Below are 24,690 nucleotides of genomic sequence, written 5' to 3' on the forward strand. Positions count from 1 at the left end.
TTTTTTGGAAAATCTTTTTATTGTGGTAACAAGCTCCATACAATAGCACAACAGTCGGCTTCGGAAGTTCATTGGGATTCACAAGTAAAATCAAGCATATAATCATGGTAAACATAAGGTCCTGTTTACATAAATCCAAGTCCTGGAAAGACATTTATACAGTAACTGTCGCCCCGGAAGCTGTTCTTTCAATGTTATAGGGGTTTTCTTGCTAAAATCATTGGAGTTTCAATTATTTTTTTTAATGTTTTTATTGACTTCCATTTGCACTTGAGGCTTAAATTAATTTAACATAACAAAGCTGTATATAGTACCGACATCTGCAGTCATCAGAATAACTATCTTCCAATTTTATGTACAGTTTTAATCTGTGTAATGTGAAAAATGTTTAAAACATTGATTATATCAGTTTTTATGGCTTGGTATCCGAAATAAAAGATATATATACATACATCTCTATATATCTATATCCTTGTTTCACGCTTGAATCATGTATATCCAGTCTATTCACTTTAACCAGTAATTCCCTGCTAAAAAACAATCAACCGTTTGCTCTGTGTTGTCATTGTCCTAGCCATGATCTATGTGTGGGGTGTGTCTTTTACTGGAAAGTGTGCGGAAAATATAACGGTAATGCGTTTTTACTTCGTGCTTTATTATTATAAGACTTCAGAGGAACTGTTTCACGTGAATCTTAAATATCAACTTTTGCCAAATTTACTGTACAATTTCACATAGATCTAAAGACATACATTAATGTAATGTTAAAATCACTGTCAACAAGGCTATGCAAGCAGCCATGTTTCTCTCTCGGATTCTTTTAATTTCATGAGTATTTCCAGAAATATATGTGAAAATTATAGACAAAACAACCACTTTGTGAAATATCTTTTTTAGGTCGAGCGACCTATCTCAAAGCGCATGCGCATTGAGAGCGGGAGCTCGATCTATTGCGGCTTAAACAGAGCTTACCGAGATCAGGCGATTCCCAGGCGATTTCTTCCAGTGCACGTGAAAACGCGTGCACAATGCCACCAGCCGCTTGCCTTGCATTACCACATCAAAGGCAAGGCGGCCTCGTCTCAGGCCCCTGCTGCTTCACACCCTCATGCCGCTCTCCCCGCTCCGCCCCCTCCCCTGCCCGCCGTGTCCTCTTCACTTTGACGGCCGCAGGCCGTCTCTCGTGTTTCTGCTTGCTTAATTGATCTCCGTTGGTCTTTCTCTACTCCCTCCCCCCTCCCCACACGTGCCCGGTCTCTCTTCCCGTCTCTCAGTTCTATCTGTTCTTTCTTACTCTCTACCTTTCTGCCCCGTCCCTCTCTTTCGTTTCCATTCTCCTTCATCTTTAGTTCCTTTTGTGTAGTTCTCTTATGTCACACTCGTTCTCTCTTTTCCTCTTCATTCTCGCTTTCTTCTATGACATCTCCCTCTCATCTCTCGCAAGTTCGCTGTCTCCCGCTCTTTCCGACCGATTCGTTTGGTCATTTCTCTCTCCTCCTCCCCTCTTTCCTTTCTCTTTCATTATCTCTCTCCAGCTCACCTGCTATTGATTTTTTACATTTACTTAACATTTTACTTTTTGTTTGCACAGAGAGGAAGTAAACTGATTCTTCCCCAACTGTCTAATTTCCATCCTGTGTACTTAGTTTACTGTACAATGTAAATCAGAGTTACTGCTTATGGAATGAATTCCCTAGCCAGGCAATCATTAGGACTCGGCTAGACAAAACATGCGCCGTCTCTTCGAGAAATTGTGTTTACATAAGGTGGGCTTACTGCCCGCCCATAGTTTACCATTGGTTAGTGTCAGTGTCCCTTTCATTTACGTCATTCCCAATTGCCATAGCATGCCTGCGTCATGTCCTCTTCTTGCGTTTGGCCCTCCATTATAGTATGGATCAAGTACTTGTGTCCTTTCACTGTTAGCGTTTTTGGAGCTACTTTTTATTGTGTTCCAGCGCTCCACATGAGTACTTGTGTTTATAACGGCTTGAAAAATATGGGGACACCCCTTAATGTCTCCTCTGCTGGAACTAGCTTTAGCTATTTTAATCGATGTTAGACTTAGTGTAGCATGCTTTTTACCAAACAACACAAAACATGAAGTGTGATTATTAAGATATTGTCTGCTGGATTGTCTGTACCAAATAGTATTTCCATGCTTCTCACCTACTTGTGGTCAAATGCTACCGTGGGGTGTTTGTGGGCTGCCTCTCAAGAGCACATGCCTTGGTGTACAGACGCAGCATGGTGCCGCCATCACTGCTTCTTTGATCTTAGCTTCGTGTTTCGGCCTCAGAGGAAAGATGTCCGGGTCAAGCTTGGGCATTGGCCTCCTGTGGTGGCATTTTGTGAGGGCAGCGTGCACGACGCCTCAGCACCTCGCCCCTGGCTCCAGTTGTATTCCTTCGTGCAATTATGTGCCCACCATGTTATCCTGCACCCACGTGCTACATTTTGGCTGCTCTGGCGTTGCTGCACTTGGATTGTTAATTTGTGACAGCGAGGCTCACACTTGGTTCCTGAGCTCAGGAGTGAAATGATCTGAAGCAACAGAGGGAATTAATGTGTTCTTTGTTGGGAAATGACCGGACGCCCTTGTGCCGTTTTGACCTGCTGGGTCACTTTTTAACACGACTCTGCCCTAGTCACGACTCACGAAGAAGGCAAGACAGAAAATGACTTGTTGTTGTAAGCGAGCCGCCTCGACCTGGTAAACGCATGTTTCGGTGCTCGATGCAATTTTAAAAGCACATTGAACGTGTTGTAACGTAGGCAAGCCTGCTCGGTTTGTTTTCTTTTCACAAACAGTATTTTTGTTTAAAACTATATGCAGACATGCCAACATTTTAGGGCAGGGAAGTGGGATATTTAAAAATAGAAATCGGGTGAATGTAACTTCCCCATTGACTTCTATTGCAGAAAATGCAATTTCAGGCGGGAGACAGCTAAACGAAAGCCATTTTACTTGTAAAATCGGGATTCTCCCGCCGGAATCAGGTCTATATGCATGTATGACTATATGCATGGTCTCTTAAACCCTCTGGTTGAAGTTCTGCTGCTTTAATGCGTGAAAGAGAGCTTTAAGATATGTCAGAAGCGCTTGTTTATTTGCATGCAGTGGTTTACAACATCAAGTACGTTGCATATCGGGTGACCGGATTTTGATATCAATAACTGGAATATTTCACAAATTTATGAGTTTACTGAAATCTGCCTGGACAGATGATAAAAAAATAGGGCTTGCCATCAGTAAATCCGGGTTGCTTGGTCACACTGTTCAATTTGTTAACGGTTTTAGTAATTTTAAGAGTCATAACAGATCACATTTTTCAGTGTTTTCTGTTTTGCTCCCCTTCCCCCAATCTGTTGTTTAGCTTGCCCCATCCCTCCTGCATTGTTTCTTGCCCTGCCAGTGTTGGCCACTGCATTGCGTTTTCCCACCCTAACTTTCAGCCATGCTGCTAATCAGCATGGCTAAAAGACATTGACAAAGGCAATTGCTGTTACATAGGCGAGACCTATTGACTTTGCCAATGCTTGTTTAATTTGTGCTAGTGTGTCCAAGCCGTAAATTTGATAACTTATCTCCGATTGTTTGAGAAAGCAGAGATTTTACATTGTATAAAGACAAATATTTGGTTACCTTTTTTATAAACTAATTTATTCAAAATCTATGTGAACAAGACAAAGCCCAAGTCATGCTAGGTCTGTCATCCAAATATTGAGCCTTCCCACCCACCAAAACAGCTGGTCTTGATATCCTAAATTGAAGTTTGTAGTGAATGTGTAAAAGACATCTAATAGGGCTTAGTTCTGCACTGTTAGCAAGTATTGTATGCTATGCATTGGCTTTGTAACATGCAACCCTATCTAGCAAAGTACTGTACAGGAGAAGGTTAATATTACAAGTGGATGCCAGGAAGGTAGGGTAGTGGTTGGGGGAGAGGGCGGGGAGGAAAGCTGTGGAGCTCTCTCGGCCAGATGACAAGCGGGCAAAGTCTATGTTGGAAGGAAGTAAGGGGCGCATTGGAAAAGTGCCCTTCTGAGTGATAGGCAGGAACACTTTAAGACATTTGGGACTCCCCTACTCAAACTATACACAGAGAAAAATGAACTGTCCTTCCTACGATGACAGACAGCCAGTAAGCTGTTTCAGTTGGGACTGTTCCTACTGTCAGGAACAGTCCGCACTAGGGCAGTTTCTATGTTTTTTGTTTGTGATGGATATAGTCAGAGAGAAGTATGGCAGCTTGCATACCCTCGTTGACAGTCAGCCTAATGAAAAGGAATCCGCCCTTACCTTCCTTGGTGTATTGATCCAGGCGAGATGGCTGAAGTGTGAATCCACCGACACAGCCACAACTTCACAGTTCACATCATGAAATTCATTTGCTTTGTCACTGAAGGCCACAATTTCCGTAGGACACACGAAAGTGCTGAAAACAGACGTATGCATCAGCGGCACAAGCAAAAACAATCAACTGTCATTTGGAGCAAGTGTCACCAGAAATAGCCCATTACTATGCAAGGCGTTTCTAAATCTCTGCTCTACGGACACATTTACAACTTGTACATTATAACCAAATAGCACAAAATATTTAGGAGATGTTCTATAAAAGGAGTAATACAAGCTCAATTTTTCATTTCTTTTGCACTGTTCATATGAGGGATTAAGAAAATACCAAACTCAACATACTGCACCCCCTCACACAGCTTTAGCAGTGAGCCCATTATATTATATACTTGTAGCACACCATACACAGTGTACTGTTTAACCTCCCCATGCGGACTCAATTATATTGGCAGCACCATTCATGAAACAAAGAAAAGAGTTTTAGAGCACACACGTGCCATTCAGAACTGCGATATGACATACCCAGTGGCCTGCCACATCCAAGTGGAACATAAAAGCAACAGGGATCTGTTGAGTTTTTTTGCCCTAGATCATGTACCATTACATCCCAGGGGGGGGGGGGGGGGGGAAGACAGACTGATGATGCTAAGGAGACTAGAGTCTCGATATATCATCGATCTGCAAACCAGACACCCTGAGGGACTGAACACTCATGAGGAAATGTCAGTGCATCTAGGCAAATAAAAGCAGCCACGGATGATCATAGAGTTCTGGGAAGGTTCAATGTAAGCCAGGATGTTACCCTTGTATTTAGAATTGGTTTTAATATGACTGACAGTAAATGCATCATAGAGAAAATGTGTACTGTAAAGTTATCCATGTAGGATGCAATTGAGTGTTTATGGACATATAGGAATGAGATAGACGGTGCTCATTCAGGGCTTTATGCAATTGATACATATCACCCGCTCAAACATTTATTTGGGAATGGTGAAGATTAAAGTGGAGGGGATGGCCCCTTAATGTGCCAATATGTATGTGAATATACACGAAAACACACTCAAAGATGGCACTCAGGAAAAAACACGCAGTCCTCTTTCTATGTTATGTGTCGGTCGCATAAAGATGTAATAAAAATGGCCGTTTGAGGCGCGATCATTTACCATCGAAGAAGGCTAAACGCTGAAACGCATCTGGTAACTTGAAGCAGCGAGTTCGTAATAAATCTTTGAACTCACCCCTTGAGAGTGTTTTCATTTCTTCAAAAATACGGAGTAAGTGCGAGCGCTAATATATATATATATATATATATATATATATATATATATATATATATATATAGTCATTGGCTAGACAATCTATCCAATCAAAAAGCAAAAAGGTTTACCAACACAGGACGGGGCTAACTGTGAGCAAGCATGTAAAAAGATCTCCATACCGGAGACTATATTAATAGAAAGGAGGAGGTAATCTGCTCACAGCCCTGAGGTCCATGCACGACATAACTAGCTTCTTTTAACCTGTGTTTTTGCTAATAAGATGGAGAATGATACTAGGGGCACAAAAAATTCTTACCCGTGACTTATCAGCCCTTGTGCTTGAAAGTGTGTGCAGACAGATGCACCCTTTAGCTGACACCCCATTCCAGGGCAGAATGTGGCCACTTATGTACCCATTGCTCAAGTAATATCACTGGGTGGGCACATATCAGCCATAATAAGTTAGATAGGTGGTCATGAGAGAATGTTTGAAACAAATGTGTGCATATAACATGCATCTTTTGTTTAGCATAGAATACTGGTGTTCAGTCTTCCTGTCAACTGATTAGGTTAGCCAGGTTTCAAAACGGAGGCACAGGAGGTAAAGGAATTTCTTGTGGACCACACCATGTGGTCAAGCCAGGATTATTTAAGAACCCAAGTATGCCTGGACTACTTGCCAGCTTTCTACGGTCTAGAATGATGCAGAAGATACATTTTCTGTGGGTGACATATAGCTCACATTACCCCCAACATGGATGCTTTATTTGTGCAATGATAACGTGTCCTCTTTCCTCCAATAATTCAGCACCTTGTCTTTTCAATAGTTCACTTTGAGTTTGCTGGTCTTTGGGTCAGTATAGCTACATACCTCTGTGCATCGATAATGCATGCATAGAATGTGAATTTCAGGAAGTGGACCTCCCCTGACTAACACCATGGCTGAATGCCAAGGCATATGCCGACATAAAAGCACCCCCCATCAATCGCAGACAGTTTGTATCTGCTCTGTACAGATGCATGGTGTTCAGGTTAATTTATTTATAAAGTTATCCCACTTTCTCAATGCCCCTGCCTCCTTTTGATCAAATCCTTTCATCCAGATACCGTTTTTATCTTTGCCGCTTCCTGCTGCAAGCCATTCCCTACTTTGTTCATCAATAGTGTTATTAGCTTTTTGAGCAGGGAATAAGAGAGAAATAGGTCCCTGCTCTCCTTTTTGCGGATAACTCTACTCATATCGAAGTCGCCGTAGGGGCTCCAACAGCTTTTATATGATATTCAGGCATTCTGCCTGGAACGGGGGTTGGGGCTGAACAGCTCCAAAACAAAATGTATGTTTTTTTCAACAAGCCTTAAGACCAAATGCAAGAAGCGTCTGTATGTGGGTCGCGACCCCCTAGCACTAGTGACAGAGTTCGATTATCTTGGCATCAAACTCACACAGAACATGAGTTGGGTCCCACAACTGGAAAGAGTGCAGCTATCCCTGATTCTTCAAACGGTGAATATAGCAAAAATTCATAGGAAAACCATGTCCAGAAAGATGGCACCGGCGTTAGAGATCTACAACATCAAAGCCCTAGGTGCAGCCCTATATGGTGCGGAGCGGTTCAAATTGTAGTGATCTCTCAGTAATTGAACAAAAATTCTTTAGAACCCTGTTGAATATTCCGGTGTCCACCCCGTTGATTCCACTCTATCTAGACCTAGGCCAGAAAAGAATTGCCCATAAAATTGCTCTTAGAATACTCATATTTTGGCACCGGCTAAGGTTCACTGCAGCACTTGCGTCTTACAGGCTGGGTCTCCGTGAATTAATGACACCAACTTGTGTGGACAAGATTCCCTGCTTGCACACAGCTAAGACTTTGTTACAACAACTAGGATTAGATGCATATTGGAGTCAACCAGAAACCCTTAGTCAGATTAGTAAACTCAGTCTCAAATCTGTATACTATCAAACTGCTGAGACTGATTTTATAACTAATTGTAAGGGATCACTTTTGGTTGCTTTTACGAATTTTACACAAGATCGTCATTTGAGGCTACGATAGATGAAATTGAACCCCTGCTAGCAAGGAAACTATACTTGCAATTTAGGTATGGCTGCCTATCTGTAAATCATTTTAAAACAAAATGGGACAAAGCAGGAGTCAGGGTTGAAGGAACTTGTCCCTGTTGCCAAGGGGTACCGGAGTCACTTGAGCACGTTCTATTTTTCTGCCCTTTGTACTACCAATCTCGATCCAAATGGATAGCCCCACTATGCAGAAATCTGGGAGTAAGAAAGTACAAGGAGGCCTATAGAATACTGCATACAAATACAACGTGTATGATCGTATTTTGTACAGCCAAGTTCCTAATGGCTATGTGGATCAGGTATACCAAGTATTCCCCCGATAGTTGCTAGGCTGTACCATACTGCATGGTTCCTGCTAAAGCCGTTATTGTGGGCCTTGTGCTATTTTAAGCAAACATTGTTCTTTTACATTCTTTAAGCTTTTTCATATATTTTATTGCTGCTTTTGGAGTATCCTATGATTAAATTTTAAGCACAAATGATGTAATTGTTATTGCTCCACCATGCTGCAATAGTAATGAACTCTCCTAGTACAAATAATGATACATACTGATCGCTTTATTGTGCTGCTATTGTAAATAGATTGGGAATTATTATTTATAATGTTATGTCTTATTTGTATCTGTATAGTAAGTGTCTTGTTTAATGGAGTACTTTTATGATCTACAGTGATCGAAATAAAGATCTTTGATTGATCGATGCAGGCCATTCCAAGACCGAACTGCCCTTAAAATAGTCTAATGTTGCAAGCACTCTCCTATTGTGCCCTCTAGTCGTAAGTGCATTGTACTCTGACAGATGTACGTTTTTATTCTCTCTCCAACAGGGACACCTACGCTCATTTCTTACACTGTATTCACACTGGAATAGTTGATCCCTTCCTTCATAGCACACATGGTGAAATCATCCTCCATTTAATCACTTGTATACAGGCTGCAATTACGTTGTCTTTTTAGAGAGGGGTGAAACTCTCTAGAAACAAACACAATGCTCTAGTTGAGCAAGGATATTGGATGATGTACCAAATATGGCCCCCAGAATGCGATTTAGTACTGTAGAGGAAGTCTGATAAGGCTTCTAGAACTGGGCAATATACTCCAACATAAGGCTTCAAGATAGGACACACATGTGTCTACTTTTTAACATCTATTTGAAGCCCTTAATAGCGGTCATCAAACATTTTAAGATCGAACTTGTTAACTACGCTGATGACACGCAGCTGATTCTGTCCTTGGAGGGAAATGATTCTACCTCCCTGGAGGAATTCCACAACTGCATGCGAGCCACTGCGGAATGGCTGAAAGCCAATTCGCTGCAATTTAACACAGGGAAGACCGAGGTGTTATACTGCCCAGGATACAATCTTCTCTACCTAGTAACTTCTGGCCAAGGGACTTTTCTACACTGGTCCAGCCTGTGAAGGTAGTCCGGAACCTGGGTGTGATGTTCAGCAGCGATCTCTCCCTGGAGGCGCAGGTCTCAAAGGTGGCAGCTAGCTGTATGACCATCATCCGCCTCCTGAGAAAAATCTTGCCCCTGTTACCGCCCACTGCTCGGATAGAGGTGGTGCGCTGCACCGTGCTTAGTAGGTTAGACTACTGCAACGCCTTGCTGCTGGAGTCCCCAAGTTAACTTATGGATAGGCTTCAGAGACTCCAGTCTGCAGCTGCTAAACTAGCCTTAGGGTGGTCTACGAGATCCTCCTCCTCAGGGGCTTTGGCTCAGCTGCACTGGCTCCCAGTGAGGCAGAGGGTGATTTTTAAGTCTTTATGTCTGACCTGTAAAGCTCTTCACGGTTTCAGCCCGGCATGTCTACAAAGGAAGTTCTCTTGGCATGTGCCAGCCCGTAACCTACGCTCCTCCTCGGCCAGGGTGGTGACCGTACCGAGGTTCAGGAGATCCAGAACAGGAGGAAAGTCGTTCAGTGTGGCTGCGGCCAAGCTCTGGAACTCTTTGCCCATTGAACTTAGGCAGGTCAACAGCCTTCTTGCTTTTAGAAGGCAGTTAAAAACCTGGCTTTTTCCCCTCCCTCCCTAATCCTCAGCCTGTTAATAGCTGTTCTCCTGTCTTCCTCGAGTCTGCTAGCGCCAGGATGCCTCTCGAGATGATAGTGCGCTTTATAAGTGAAATAAATAAATAAATAAATGTCTATATGATGGCCAACAGATGGCATTTACATTGCTAACAAATTCCCTTGCCTCCATGTTTTTCATCTTCCTGTGGATCCAAAGTTCTCATACCCTCAGCATGGCATCATTGCAATGTTTTGTCAAGCTGAGACGATCAGACAGAGTAAGCAAATACTAATATTTTGGATACCTTACTTCGTAATCTCTATTCAGTCTATTTATTTTCCTAGTGCACAACTTTACACACAAGTCAATGTAATCAAGTCCTTTACCCATCCCATTTCCAGAAGCCCCACGTCTTTCAAACATGTTAAAAAAATTAAGCAAACAAAACAAGGCAGATGGCAATTACTTCAAATCTGATGAAACATCAATGACATGGCTCCTACTCTAACACATTAATTCACCACCATAACTGCTGCATCTACCACCTCCATTTCTAAAACACCCTAGCTTCAACATGGCTTTTCTGAACGGGGCAATTCAAGTAAAGATTCAAAACAAGTGATAAACCACAAGGCACCCCCGGGAATCAACTGATTCAATGACCATCTTGCTAAAAATAGCAACGAAAGAGCAAGGAGAAAACAACAAATCAGAGAAGCGACATGAAATCCAAACAGGGTTCTGCAGCTTTTCCCAAGGCCATCTTCATAACAACAGGAGTGTTCTGGATAAACTGCAAAATCTGAATATCACCCACAAACTATTCAGCTTGATCACCAAACCATCAGCTTATGCTGCATCGAGATCCTTTTAACGAATACAAATGGTAAATGAACAGCTGTCTGCTTTGTTTACTAAAGTCATATAATGTTCTCCAAGCCCGGTAAGAAGACAACAAACTGAAGACTAATTTACAACCATATAAAGCAGAAACCTTGAATCTCGTCTATGCCACACCAACATCAAGATTACATCACCTCGACAAAGAGGAATGAAGTCATATTTTAAAAGAGGTTATTGTCAGAGCTTCAGAAAATACTTTTAACTGTCAGAGTACGAGCAACCTAACCATCATGAAAATGGTCGTAATCCGGATGAAATAATATCCGAAGGCTTCGCCACAATCAGACCCCTTGTAGTTCAGCTCTTACCAAGGACACAGAGGAAGGTCTTTGATCACAGCCTGCGATGATGCTCTGGTGCCGGGTACGTGAGGGTGTTTTGCCCCTGCAAACAGGAGCACTGCATTGCATAGTGTCCTCTTCTATGGCTATACAGAGTAACAAGCATTTCTAGCTCTGTCCTCAACTGGGAGGTCTCCCTATTATCAACCAGTCTAAAATTCCACTCAGTGCACACTTGTCCTCCTGTCCTATTGAAAGGTCAAGGGAGAAGCTGTTCTACAGGCACAAGTGCAATCAAAGTTTGGATGATCCCAAATTCCCTACTGCTCAACGGGTTTAACAGGAGGGGATTAGAACCGCCCACACCAAATAGGTGAACCCACCAACCCTTCGCATCTTTCCTTGCACAGCTTTTTAATGAGTTAAGGGGGGAGATGCCTGGGGCATCACTACGGCTACTGGCACTTGGGATACACTACACCACTGATATTACAGGAGCGGTGCCTGCAGATTCTTTACATTTTGCCTTCACAAGCATATGTATGAAAATGTGGCTTACTGGCCCTTTTCTATAAAGACTGAAGTTGCTTCCAAGAGACTGCCTTGTTTACTTCATGAATTAAGATGCCATTTTGAAAATGTTACATTCCCTAAACGCTCAAACAGCATTCAGGTAGATGGACAATGCAATATTCTTGGAAAAGGAGTAAAAAAAATCTACTCTTTCCATTGTTTGTGTAATTAGTAACGATTATTAGAAGGATACCAAAACTAGTATCTGCCATAAAAATATTCTGAGGCTTGTTTTACTTTTATAGCTGTTGGAAAACAACGAATCTCACACTCGGATGGGAAAGAAAAGGCTAGTTATTGCTAGGGCCGTTAACGCATTAACATGCAAATACTTCCTTTTTATACAACTTTCAAATAAACAGATGGGTTTTTCAAAATAATTTTTCATAAATATGAAACCTCAGAATGATAAACACAGAGGTATTGAGTCAGAGAAATAAAGACCCGGAGTCATGCCTGGATTTCTCAGACTCTGCCTCTCAGTTTCACATGTGAAGAGGAGAAGGGGGTGCCAAGCTGTTTTTCTACTTACTGTTTTTGTACTCTCTATGATCATCAGACTCCCGGCCCACAATATGGGCATATACACAAAACCGGTGTCCGTTTTTTATTTTTTTAAAGATTTTCTTTTGTTTAAGCAACTATTCTTGTATGTAGCGTGACCAGATCACACACATTTAGGTAAATTCGAGTCAGGGAAGAACAAGGGGCTCCAATGACCGGATTACCAGATGCTCCATCACCAGCGACATCACCCTCCAATTCCTGGATTGTCATTTAACAACCATATATATTTTAATACTCTTAGTACTGGTTAACTTCAATCTGACTAACATTTCGAAAAAAATGATTTGTAATAGGAAAGGTCAGGAATAGAACATAGTGGCTCTGCTGATATCAAGCAACATTAACTTCTTAAAGTACCTAAAATGGTCTTCGGGCACTACAGAGAGAAAACACCTCCCTTTACATTGGGATGAAGCTTTCACGGCTGCTGACCAACCTCACTGTTTCATGTATATGAAGGAAGCTTGTCCTGCCACTGCTAGTGCTGCTTAACTGCTGTGTGAGGGGAATCACTCTTCTGTGACTATGCTCTATTAGTGATCTGTGCGTGACAGAACCTTTCCTGTTGTCTGTGCTTTGTGTGACGTTATGAGGGATGTTGCAGGGCTGCTGCCTGTGCTGCGTGTATGAATGAAACTTGACTTACTTCAGCGCGGGATGAGTTTTGAGAACCTTGCAACACAGTTGTTCATGCGGAGATCTGGGCTCCTCACATAAAAAAAAAAGCTTGCGCTACAGCTGTCAATTTTGTGACGGCTCTGTGCCTGTAACTAGGATCGCACTACAGTTGTCTGCCCCACACTCCGTGAGCGAAAGTGGCGCTTGATAAAACCTGTGCTATACAAAAGCCAACAAATATTGCCTTCCTTGTTGGCTTTGTTTACTACATGAAAAACAGTTCATTGTTGGAAAAGAAGCCAGTGCCCTCTCTTGGGCACCCTCCCTTTTGAATGTTATTTATTGGTTAATCAAAATGTGACAGCAAATTTTAAAAAGGTGATTGTTGGCTACAAGTGACTAAATTAAAGTTTTGCTTGAGGGGGACATTGGAAGAGACACTAGTTAAAACATGGACCAAAAAATGCACTGGCTCTCACTAGTACCTTTTGGACTTGCATTATATTTTCAAAAGGTCCCAAGTTGAGGAGTGGAAGGTAAAAGGGCAAACCAGTCACAACAGTTAACAATAAAAAAAAGGGAGCAACTGAGGATCACACAAAATATAGAGCGCCTTGGCACCTCAGTTTTGGCAAAGTAGAAGCCACTGAAGACATGCAGAAATTGGTATAACATATTTAACAAATAATCCCAGATCACATGCCAAGTAGTGAAACTCACCACAAAATTAGAAGCAGAAAATATCAAGAATTTGATAAATCCTCAATTGGTTCCCCAAGAAAATGTATTAACTTGAAGCTCAAGTTTTTACAGTACAGGGCCATTAGCGTTGCACATAAGCAGTTTAATCTTGCTGTGGTTCATCACTGGAGAGCTGACCTACTTCAAGTGATGAATGGATGCCCATCTGTGGCTGGGATTTAAGATACAAAAAGTCTTGTACTACATACCTAAATAGATACCCCAGGCCATACCTCTATCAAGACAAGATATTAGGCCTGGGCTATTTTTGCAAGTTTCCGTTCACTTGGAATGTAAACTACTTAGCCAGAAGAAGTCGATAGCTCACCACCGAAGGCAAGATCCTATGGAACTCTGCAACCACAGCAGAACTATAGATGGCAATGTATCATCTCATAATTTATGGGAACCCTCAGATTGCACATCAATCTCCTAAAAGACTTTCTGTAGTTTTACTCTGCACATATACCCTACGCACATACGGCCACATGCATCAACCTATTTAGGAAGTGCAAACGGTGCGAATCGGTAAATTCGGCCGTTTGCGATTCCTAAATAAGTTTTTGGGATGAATCATACATTTTTGTGAAAATCGCTATTTTTAACGATTTCCAAAAATGCGATTGCTTTTAAGGAATCGCAAATTTGCGATTCCTTAAAAGCAATGCATGATTGTTTTTCAAATTGCGAATTAGCAATTAGGGGGTGCAAATTAAACTTTCATGTTACAGACACACATGTCCTTAGGACATGTGTGTGTGAAACATGCACTTTAAAATACATTTCAGGGGTGCAGGGGGGGTCCTTTGGACCCCCCTCTGCACCCTTGCAATGCATCAACAAATTGCGAATTGCAAAAAAAAATGCAAAACGGCATTGATTCCTATGGGCCTCTAGGCCCATAGGAATCAATGTAATGCCATTCCTTAATTGTGATTCGCAATTAAGGAATCGCAAATTCCGAAAATTAAGAAACCCTAAAAAAAATTAGGATTTGTTGATGCATAGGATTTTGCAATTCCTAAATTGCGATTCCTTAATTTTCGCAATTTAGGAAATGCAAAATCCTACAATGATGCATGTGGCCAATAATGAAATGTCCAACTCAAACGGTACTCATATGGACTGTGTAAAGATGTCAAGCTGAGTCGACACATAAGGATCCATACACAACAACTCTCTTGATCAACAGATTTCCCTATTCAGATAATGGATCCCAAGGGGTTAATGCAGCTGCTCTCTAGACTAGTGTGTAACCATCAAATCTCAACAATGTCAACTAAACATTTCCTGATGCTTAGGTTGATGAGTACACCGAGATGGATGACAGGAGAAAGTAATTTGTTTACAAAAACGCAAGAGGCCAAAGCTTTCCTTCGAAGTGCCGCCGGATGCCCGAGTTATTGAATACCAAGTGTTCCTTGCCTTTATTCTACCTCATGCCTCTGTCTTCTACCATCCTACACTTTAGCTCCATCTCTTCCTTATAGGTCTGTCATTCCAGAGTTCTCTCTTTGTCCCCTTTTTCTCTTTCCTGACTTTCTCCCTCTCTCTTTAAAAGTCGGGGGACGAATAAGTTTGTCTCCAAAAATTAAGCACTGATTGAGGAACATATTATTAGTGTCAAAACACAATGTAGTCTTTATTCCATGCGATATAAATTGTTTGCATTTTTCAAACTACATAATATTTTTGCAGAGCAACACAGCGTTCAAAACAGGTAACAGAAGCATTTTCCACATCCATCCAAATTATCAATGAAACCGCCACGATACAACCACTCAAGCCATCAGCAGGGTGAAATATTCTACAATATATTATTTATCTATGTTGCCTCGTTGGCATGTTAAATTTTTTACATAATGTCAATTCTACAACAGCACCAATATTAATACCCTGCGGCAACTGCTGTTACAGTACAAGAGCAAGCAAATGGCCGGTCCACCACTCACACAGTGCAAATTCTCCACAGGAGTTAGTTACACTGAAAGTTCAAAATAGAGACTAACTAGCACTGGAAAAGCCAAAAGCCTGGCTTTTTGTTACGACAAGGGTTTGAAATAGTGGGGTGACTGTCTGTTGCATCCGCTGTCTTAGAAAGAAAATCGCATAATGAAGCAACATCTTGGGCTACAATATGGAAGCTGAGAGGGTAGCCTCTTTTTCAAAAATACCGTATTAACATAGTTAAGCTGTCCACTCAAATAAGAGTGTTTGAGTCAGAAAATAAAGCTTCAGAGTTAAGTGGTGAACTAAAAAGGGATATGCAGCTTACTTTAGCCTACTAGGTATTTTTGACAAAGATACAGTACTTTAATGGCCAATTTCCGAAAGTCTAGTGTGACTAGGTCTTTGCGTTTTAAACAAAAAACATCCAAAAAAGCAACTGCATGTTTTCATGATAGCAAAGTATCTCAAATTCATGACCGAGGTCAATTAGTGAATAACAATATTTTTATGAAAGGGTACATCATAAAAACAGCAAACGCTTTCTAAACAAAAAAGCCATCAATCAGCAATTCAAATACCATCACGTCTACAAAGCAAATACATCAAAGAAGAGAAATGGGCTCTCAATTACAAGCTACACGTCATGTTGCCTCATCTGAATATGCAGAAAAGAGGGCTACCTGAATGAATCACAATGTTTGGGATCAAAAGTAAAAAGCCTGCTGCCAGGCAGTCATACTCACAAGTCGAGGGGGTAGAAAAAGAGCACCAGATACTTTCCTTTGAAGTCGTCTAGGTTCAGGTCCTTGAACTCGCCGTTCACCACAGCTGTACCTTTGAAGAAAGGTGCATGCTGGGTGACTGCTGGCATGAACCGCAAGCAACCTGTGAGACAAAAATCCACATTAGAGAAACATTCAACTGATGGTCAGACATACATCGTGAAGTTGGGCTGGTCTTCTCATTTTATATGATGGACAGGCACTGTAAAGCCTACAGGTGTAACCCATCAGACTGTGCCCTACTGCTGCTCCATCTCTACCATGTTCTTTACACCAGTATTGCTCCTTGGCTAATCAGAGCAACTTCTGCCTTTTTTGTGCTGTGTATTGGTGTTATTACGGAGACACCCCACATTCATCAGTTTCAATACACTGACAGATGGATCCAGACCTCTGGCTTTTTGTTTCTCAAAACTACTGCAGCAAAGAATCATATCAAACCCAGACGTCCCTCTCCTTGTCAATGCTGTAAAAATTCCACAAGAATTAGCAAATAATGATGATCAAGACATTTCCAGTACTACACTCATCTCTGCGATGCCAGAAGTAAAAAAATGTATCCTGCGTGGAACAGGGGTTCCTAAAGATCCTGTATAATCCCACACCTCATTTAATCGGGGGATTGTATTTTGCTCTCGGGTGTAGCAGATTATTGGAACCAAAAATATAGTGGGACAAAATATTAGGTCAAGAATACAGAGGACAAAAATATTACAAAGGTAAGTTTCTATAGCTAAATAAAGTTTTACTATATATAGCTCCTCATATATGTACCTTGACGAGATTATATAGATCTTCAAGGTACGTAGATGTGGAGTTAAGAATAGTAAATCTGTACTTACCTATTTGCACTGATCTTTTCAATACTTTGGTCCTAGATTTTTTGATAAGATATTCTGTCCATGCGATATTTTTGGGTCCGATATTCTGTCAGTGATCCGTCATGGCTTATGGGTGGCCAGCAGACAAAGAACACTTTAACGGAGTCAGCAAAAAATTAACAATAGTACAGTGAAAATTACCTTAATGAAATTAGAATGTGTTGTAAACTTGGTTTACACATGAGGGCCTCTATTTTGAGATCAGCATAGGTATTTGACAAATTGTATTCCTGAGTCAAAAGTGAAGCTGTTAAGGGTAAAATGATTAAGTTACCAATTTTTGTTAAATTTTACTAGAATACTAACATGGAATTTAATTATAGGTAAATCATTAAATATTTTACCTCCAGAGTTGAAGTGGTTTGACGCCTGCAAGTTTCTATCCATGTGACATTCGGAGAAGCAAAGCTAGAGCTTGTTGCATCTGGAACTAGGGTGACCACCTCCATCAAGGTCATTAAGGACAGTGTGTATATCACTGGACTTTTCATTATTATAAATAACTGCTATCTGTCATGTCTTGTTTTACTTCCATTGAACTGGACTGACATCTCAAAACAGTGATTTGTAGGTTAAACTTTTATTGTTCTAGACAATGCCCCCTATTGACCTGGAGTGAGAGGGTCATGCTACTGGAAGGCCAGCTGGTGGCCTACAAATGTGTGCTGCTGCCATACCTGGGAACTTTCAGATGTGGCACACTGCTATTTATCACAGAGTGAGCCATTTATAGAATCGAATGAGCACAGACTGTTCTTATCACCACAAAATATGCAACTTATTGCAATGTATTTCACATCCTGACCCACGTGGTTACCATTAAAAACCGAAGCAGGTTTACTAAGCTGCAAAGATAAGTCAGAGGCACACAATCTATCATTTCTTAAGTAAACTCATTTACTGTAAAGCGCTCCGATACCCGCAAGGGTCTTGTCCGCGCTCTATAAAACTTTCAAAATAAATAAATTCAGAAAAAGGGAGGATGGCCCCGATGACAGCAACTCCATGCCCGAGAGAGAATTACTAAAACTCAAAGCTAAACCCTTACAGGGTCTAGGCACAGCTGGTATGAAAAGAACTAAATGTCATTGAGAAAGTTGTTAATGCAGTGCGAAAATGAAAAATCAGATAAAGGTATGCATTTCCCGAACCTATGTTCAACATGATAAATGCAAGTGAACTGGTAAGCCTCCCATGACCCTCCGTGAGCTCCAAGCTGGGCTCACACCAGTTGCTCTAACTCGGGCATAGCTATCAAAAGTGCAGCAGATGCAGTAACCTAAGGGGCCACTGCGTGTAGAGACCCACTGATCCCCAATTATAGCTGTATTTACTGCATAACCAGTGGAAAGGGGCCCATCAGACACCCTTGCTATGATGCTGTACTCACTAGTGCTGAAGGCTGGCTTCTGGAGGACGCAGGCTGTAGGAAGATGGGTTCGAGCGCATGCCTGGAAGGCGACAGGGGAAGGAGCGGCAAAGGACACAGAACGGGCTTTAAGAACCTGCAAGGTTTAATTAATAATGACGAGGTTAAAAGACGAGCACCAAAATAATAAAAGAATTAAACATAACAAGGAACCTGCAGAATAAGTTATTACCACCAGCTAATTACAATTACATTTTGTACGCCTATCACTCAGACCTACTCCTCAATCACAACTCTAGACACTGTATCACACGATAAGACCACTTCTCTGATCACTCAGGCAAAACACCAACACACTTCCCACATAACATCACAGCAAATACAACACTCTGCCTATCACGCACTAAAGCGTAGTGTGCTATATACCCAGGGGCGCAACTAGACCAGGGTTGGGGGGGGGGGGTGACACACCAAGCAATGAAGACAGAGCCAATACGTCAAACAATTGGGAGAGGACTTATTCTAAAAGCCAATAAAACAAAAAAGTGACAAACTATGCATTTAAAACATATTGGACGAACCTGATACTATTAGAACAAACATGAGTATGTGGATTTGACGTAGACTACTTTCACAAAACATTAAATGAGGGGTTGAGAGAAATAAAGTAACAGGCAGGTGGAACAGATTAAGTAAATTAAACAAGTTTTCATAAATCTATTTTAAAATGTTGGCCCTTTCTGCCTATTCTATGAGCATTCCTTCCTAGCAGGATAACGTGCCCATTAAGTATTTATTACTGCATGTATAGAAAGGCGCTCTTGCCAGATTGTTGGCCAAAGGTATGTTTACAGTATGTTTATCAGGATGTTGCAACATATGCTTGTTAGAGGCTGCACTCATGCACAGGTCTAAAAAACTGAGCTTAGGGAGTTAACACACCTGGTTGGAGTATATGACTAGCAAGACACAGATTTATTCCTGATTCATTGTTCATTCCTCCTGAAATAGGCTGAATACCACTTCATTGGTAATATTATAACATGTTATTTGCTGTGCCATGAATCTGCACTATCTTAAGCATAACATAATTTTTGTTAACACCCCACTTCGAGCAGTTCTCATATGTAATGCATGACTGAGCTTCATCCATGCAGTCAGCCACAAGGCTGGTGCTTTGTCCTGTGCCTAAATGTACCACAAAAAAAATTATGTCTTGAAATAACATATTATAACAACCAGCTTTCAATTCTCTTCTAAGACCCACTTGACATACAATATCAAATCCACAAAAATATATTTGTGGTAAATCTTGAATGGGCAATGTGCTTGATAAAATGTGCAATTTGCTACTAATTTCTTTAAAACGCCTTCTGGGGGAGCGACTCTGGTATCTATAAAGGTGGTTCTTAAATGTCTTTTAGTAATTACAGGAGAAAGTGTGATGTACACATTGAAACGTGCTGCGCACAAAGAAGTGTGTTTTCCTTGTGTAAAGCATTGTATTGGTAATCTATTATACTCAGAGTTATGCTGCATCTGACAGATCTTGCTTTGACAGTAAAGTTAGGCTTCACAAGTATTTTGCTGCCAAACTACACTAGTTAGAAAGGAACCACACAGTGATACCATACCTATAATAGGGAAGTGCTGCTGTTACGCTGTACGGCCTCTTCATAGATACCCTTTCAGCTATTTTTACATCTGTTTGCCCTATGAGAAACTGATCGGAGTGGATCCATGGGATTTAATTTGTGCTGCAAGGTAAAATCACAGTGAAGAAGACGCTTGATCATAAGAAAGTTGTTTCTAGGTGTAAAGCATTTGGAATATGAAATCTGCTCCAGCTCTCATGAGTTTTACATTTTTAAAAGAAAAACATTCTGTCCATTGGGGTTTGGCATGGCACATCGAAATGGCATGAAAGCTGGCCCATCAACTGAGGACAAAACGAATGGGAAGGGGGTCTAAAAAAGTAAAAATAGTGATGTTTCTCATTTAAATTCTTACAGGAAGCTGTTGACAGATAAAAAAAACAGCTGAGGGAATTATACCAAACTTGGCTTGAAAGTAGAACCTAACTCAAGGGTGTACCTTAGCTTAGTTTGGTGTAAATCTTTCAAGTAGTTTTTGAGAAAATTGAATTGGAGAAGTAGTTTTGAAGGCCTCTTGTCTTGACTGGTCACAGACTACCTTTGGTGTGGGTTTTACCAAAGAACTTGATGCATCTTGCACTCTACATAACAGAGGGTGCGTGCCGTATGGTACAGACTCAAATAAAACTGGGCCTGGCATGGATCTCTCTAGCACACACCCCTCTGGCCCTGCAGTCATGATCTCTGTTCCAGTCTTTCAAATTTTAGAGAACAAGGGGTAGTCTTTAGAGCCTTTATTGGCATTGGTTCGCATTTTCTGCTCCTTCGTGACAATCTTTTGCAGGATCATACTGGCCATCTGCGTCTCCCCCTCTCTAGTAACCAAATGAGGGAGATTAACTGTCTCAGTGTTGTCAGCTGGAATACTTGTATTAGAAGCCACACTCATAGATGATACTCTATTGTCCTAAAGTAGCCAGGAACACAGGGGACATCAACTCCATACTGCTAGACTGCCTCAGTGTGAGGATGCCTTTTCTCTTCAGGCTGCAATAATGCGTGATGGTGCATTGCACCTCCTTCTAGCTTTTAGATTGTGCAGTGTGGTACCTTGTAACTCCCCTCTGGTGCATCTGCTACATACTCCTCTCACAGAGTTGTTGTGTTTTATCCCTCTGCAACTCAAATTATTCCTTCTAGGGCATGGAGTGTAGAGGAGAAAGGAAGGGGTGGGGCCCTAAATAGGGACACTAAGCTGGGAAGGGCAGACTCACTGTGTTGACTCCTCAATACAGAATGTCTCATATTGCCTCAGTGAGGCGCCTGGTGGCTCCCTCCTCACCTCACTTTGGCCATGCTGCAATTCCCAATGGCTCAGCTGCTACTGATGACCAAGCTGGCCATTACTCAGCGGTGAAATTGTTGCCGCTTACCACCACATCGGGTCGATGACTCCGGGGTCCCTAGCAAACAGTTGTTCACCAAGTGCCACGGCAAAGTTTCTCAGCAGGCTTCCTCTGTACAACAACAGTGTCCACTGACGGCGTTCTACACCGGAAGCTCTGGCAGCCGTGCCATCTAGCGGGGAAGGGGGGGGGGGGGGGTCCAAGAGCAGAGCCAGAAGAACTGAGCCAATGGCTTTGCAAATATCTTAGAGCTCGTGCACGAGCCGAGCCCTGAAAATGTTCGCTATGTAAATCATGCAACAAATATGACTTAAAATATGATAAAGTTGTTCAAAATTAAAAATAGTGTATTTCTTTAACATGTGAAGCTTTGACATCAATAGGTCACATTATCCCACTTCATTAAGAAGTACTTAATAGATATGAGGAAATAAATAGTTTGGGTTCTGGCATGAAGACGTTCAGGTCTTCCTTTGAAGAATAAATCCACTTTGAAATATTACCAGATCCTCTTGGTTTATTTATCATAACAGGGTTAAATAAAATGTTTGCATAAGATCACACAAGTTAACAGAGGAAGTTGCGATTTATTCAGGTTTTCTGGTTTCACTTTGTACAAATCTACCAGGAAATGGGTATCTCTTTGTAAATGTAAATGTACTGGAATTTATATAGCGCAAATCACCGAGCGGTTTCTAAGCGCTTGCTTAGGGAACCCGTCCTGGTATTCCCCTGTGAGATAACCCCGGCAGGGTATCCGCAAGGTGAAAGCCAGGCATCCCACCGCGAGGGGCCATTGTGGAGATTAAGCAAGCTATTGCCCAGAGTCGCAGAGTGTGAACCCGTGAATCGAGTAGGCACCGGAGCGAGAATTGTCGAGTCCATGGACATATTAGGACTCAAGACCCCGATCCAGGAATTGAACCCTGGTCCCGGGCTGACCTCTGCTTCCAGGTCTGCCTCCTCTAACCAGTGAGCCACACTTCTCCACCACTGTTAAGGCTTTGTTTTACCTCTTCATGACCTCTTAATTTCTTTTTCAGATGCAATAGCGGCTTGGGCCTCATAAGCCTATATAGGGAAAGCGCTATAAAAATGACAATAACTATCTTGCTCAATTACATTTTAAAATAAAGGTATGCATGCTATTTCCTCTTTTTAAAAGTTAAGCTGTGACAAGTAACCACTACTGTGTATTTGTCAATGGGGAGAGTAGAGATATATGCTTATGAGGTCTTTCATCTGTACCCACTAAGTCTTTGACACCTTGCAAATGGGCTGAAGAGGGGTCGACCGCAGGCAGCACAAGAAGAAATTAATGAGAATAAAAACCTCCTCCACTTTTTAAAGGTGTTTGGACTGCCTGCTACGTACAATAGCCCAGCGTACACGACTGCAGAAAGAATCCTGTGTCCTGAGGCTGCAGCAACGAGGGCTATAGAGATAGCGCACGACCGAGGGAGGGGGATATTAAAGCCCTTTAGTCACAATGGGCGTTGCGCGCCTGTATATACCCGATAATCCGCTGTCGTGCTCAGTGAAGCTCTATAAAATTTGCTACAACCCCTCAAAGGGCTGCTTTCCATCTCTACTGTAACCTGGCAGCTATATTCCCCCGCGCCTGCTCTAAAGCTGCCCTCCTCTTCCCGGCGGGTCATCTCACTAACTCCACTTAAATGTATCTACAAATAATTAGGTAGGTCAGCGCCTAACTAACCCCCCTTTGTTATGTTTCTTAAAGTTGCTCACTCTCTTGAACCTCTTTGGATTCTATCTTTGTCGACGCCGGTCCCTCTTCTCTCCCGCCCAGGTCATCACACTCTCTTCGAAAAGACTTGCAACATCGTAACCAAGATTGAAAGAGCTCCCTCTCTGCCTCTAACACAACCACACTATCTGAATGGCTGCGCAAGTGTCACAAGTTTGTATAACACTTAGACCCACCCAATCCTGGAGATTTTAGCCAACAGCACGTGGCGTTCGAGATTTGCAGGTTTTTTTTAACAATGCAAACATAAGCTAAAAAAAATTACAGCACTATTGGTGGCTAAAACTGACCTGGATCAGATAGTCCCTGATGTCAGGGAGCAACCCTAAAGCTATTTCATCCCCATTTTCCAGTTTCACCAACGTCGACTGCACCCCCGCCTACCGCCATAAGAGAGGATTGGCCTTATTGCTAGAGCAGTCAACCACAAAGCTGGGAAACCGGGTTCGATTCTCGGCAGGGACGCTCAACATCCTGTGATCCTGGGCAAATCACTTACTCTCCCCGTGCCCAACAAAAATTCCCGTGACCGTCTGTTATGCAACTGGTGCTCATGTAAAGCGTTCTACCATCGGGTCAAGTTCCTTCGATATGAAACTCCGAAAAAGGAAAAAAATATCACTCAACAGCTGCAAGAGGAACATTTCCGAGCCCCTCTTCAACCACATTCCAATGCTGTACCACTAGGTCTCCTCCCGCACAAGGCTGAAGCTTCACCCTCCTAACAGAAAGTCAGGGCGCCAGACCCAACGTTACCCCATGCCATGCTCGGGCTGCAGTCTCACGTCGTCTCTGCCCCAGTCTCTATTGTCACTCCTATTTTTGCAGTAGTCTCGCTCGCTACCGCCACTCAGCAACATCACCAACTCTGCTGCAGTCTCATGCAATAATTCCTACAGCCCCAAAGTTGCAGTCTCACCCCAGCTCGCAGTAACCTTCCCCAGGAGGCAGCCATGTTTCCAATAGACAGCTTGGATGACCTGCTAAAGGGGTGGGGCTTGACGCACAAAACACCGAGTAGTCCCGCCCCCACGGTTAGCGAATAGGAGGAGGTCTACGTCTGTCTCTGTCGGATGAACATGGTTGCAACTTTGAAGTGCGACTGTTTCAGATTTAGCGCTGATGAGGAGCATTATTATGGCACACGTGTGGCACTTCAAACTAGAGGTGGGCGAGCAAGCATATTAACAGGGAGCCAAGGGGCTAGTCGGGCTCTACAAGTTCGAACCGAGTCAAATATCTGGTAAAATTATAATGGTTTAAAAATTCAAGAAAAGTGTCTTCCTTTGCCATGCGGAAAGCGTTTCACCATAGTACGTTTAAGTATGTATATATATATATATATATATATTGTAAGGATACACTTTTCATATAGATGGACAGAGGCCTTTGTAGTTATTTGCAAGGTTATTTATTAATTATTCTGCGCACACAGAGCGCCGAGCGTGTTCACCTCACACAGCTCCGGCACCCGAATGATCGCGCTCGGAAAGCGCGATCCCCAAAATGGCCGCTGTTCACGCTACGTCATCACGTAGCGTG

At 42.2% G+C, this 24,690-nt stretch overlaps 1 protein-coding gene across 1 annotated transcript in view; it reads right to left on the reverse strand.

Moving 5' to 3' along the window:
• PRDX3 (peroxiredoxin 3) overlaps positions 1–24,211 on the reverse strand; it is a 68,204-nt gene extending 43,993 nt beyond the window's left edge. The window contains exons 1-4 of the mRNA XM_078641200.1: positions 24,068–24,211; positions 18,401–18,515; positions 16,091–16,232; positions 4,304–4,439 (exon numbers count right to left, since the gene is read on the reverse strand). Coding sequence (XP_078497326.1) covers positions 4,304–4,439; positions 16,091–16,232; positions 18,401–18,515; positions 24,068–24,103 — 429 coding nt within the window. The 5' untranslated portion in view covers positions 24,104–24,211. The remainder of the gene's footprint in view (positions 1–4,303; positions 4,440–16,090; positions 16,233–18,400; positions 18,516–24,067) is intronic.
• Between the last annotated feature and the right edge of the window lie 479 nt (positions 24,212–24,690).

Source organism: Lissotriton helveticus, chromosome 5_1 (genome assembly GCF_964261635.1).
Source record: "Lissotriton helveticus chromosome 5_1, aLisHel1.1, whole genome shotgun sequence".
Taxonomy (NCBI): Eukaryota; Metazoa; Chordata; class Amphibia; order Caudata; family Salamandridae; genus Lissotriton; species Lissotriton helveticus.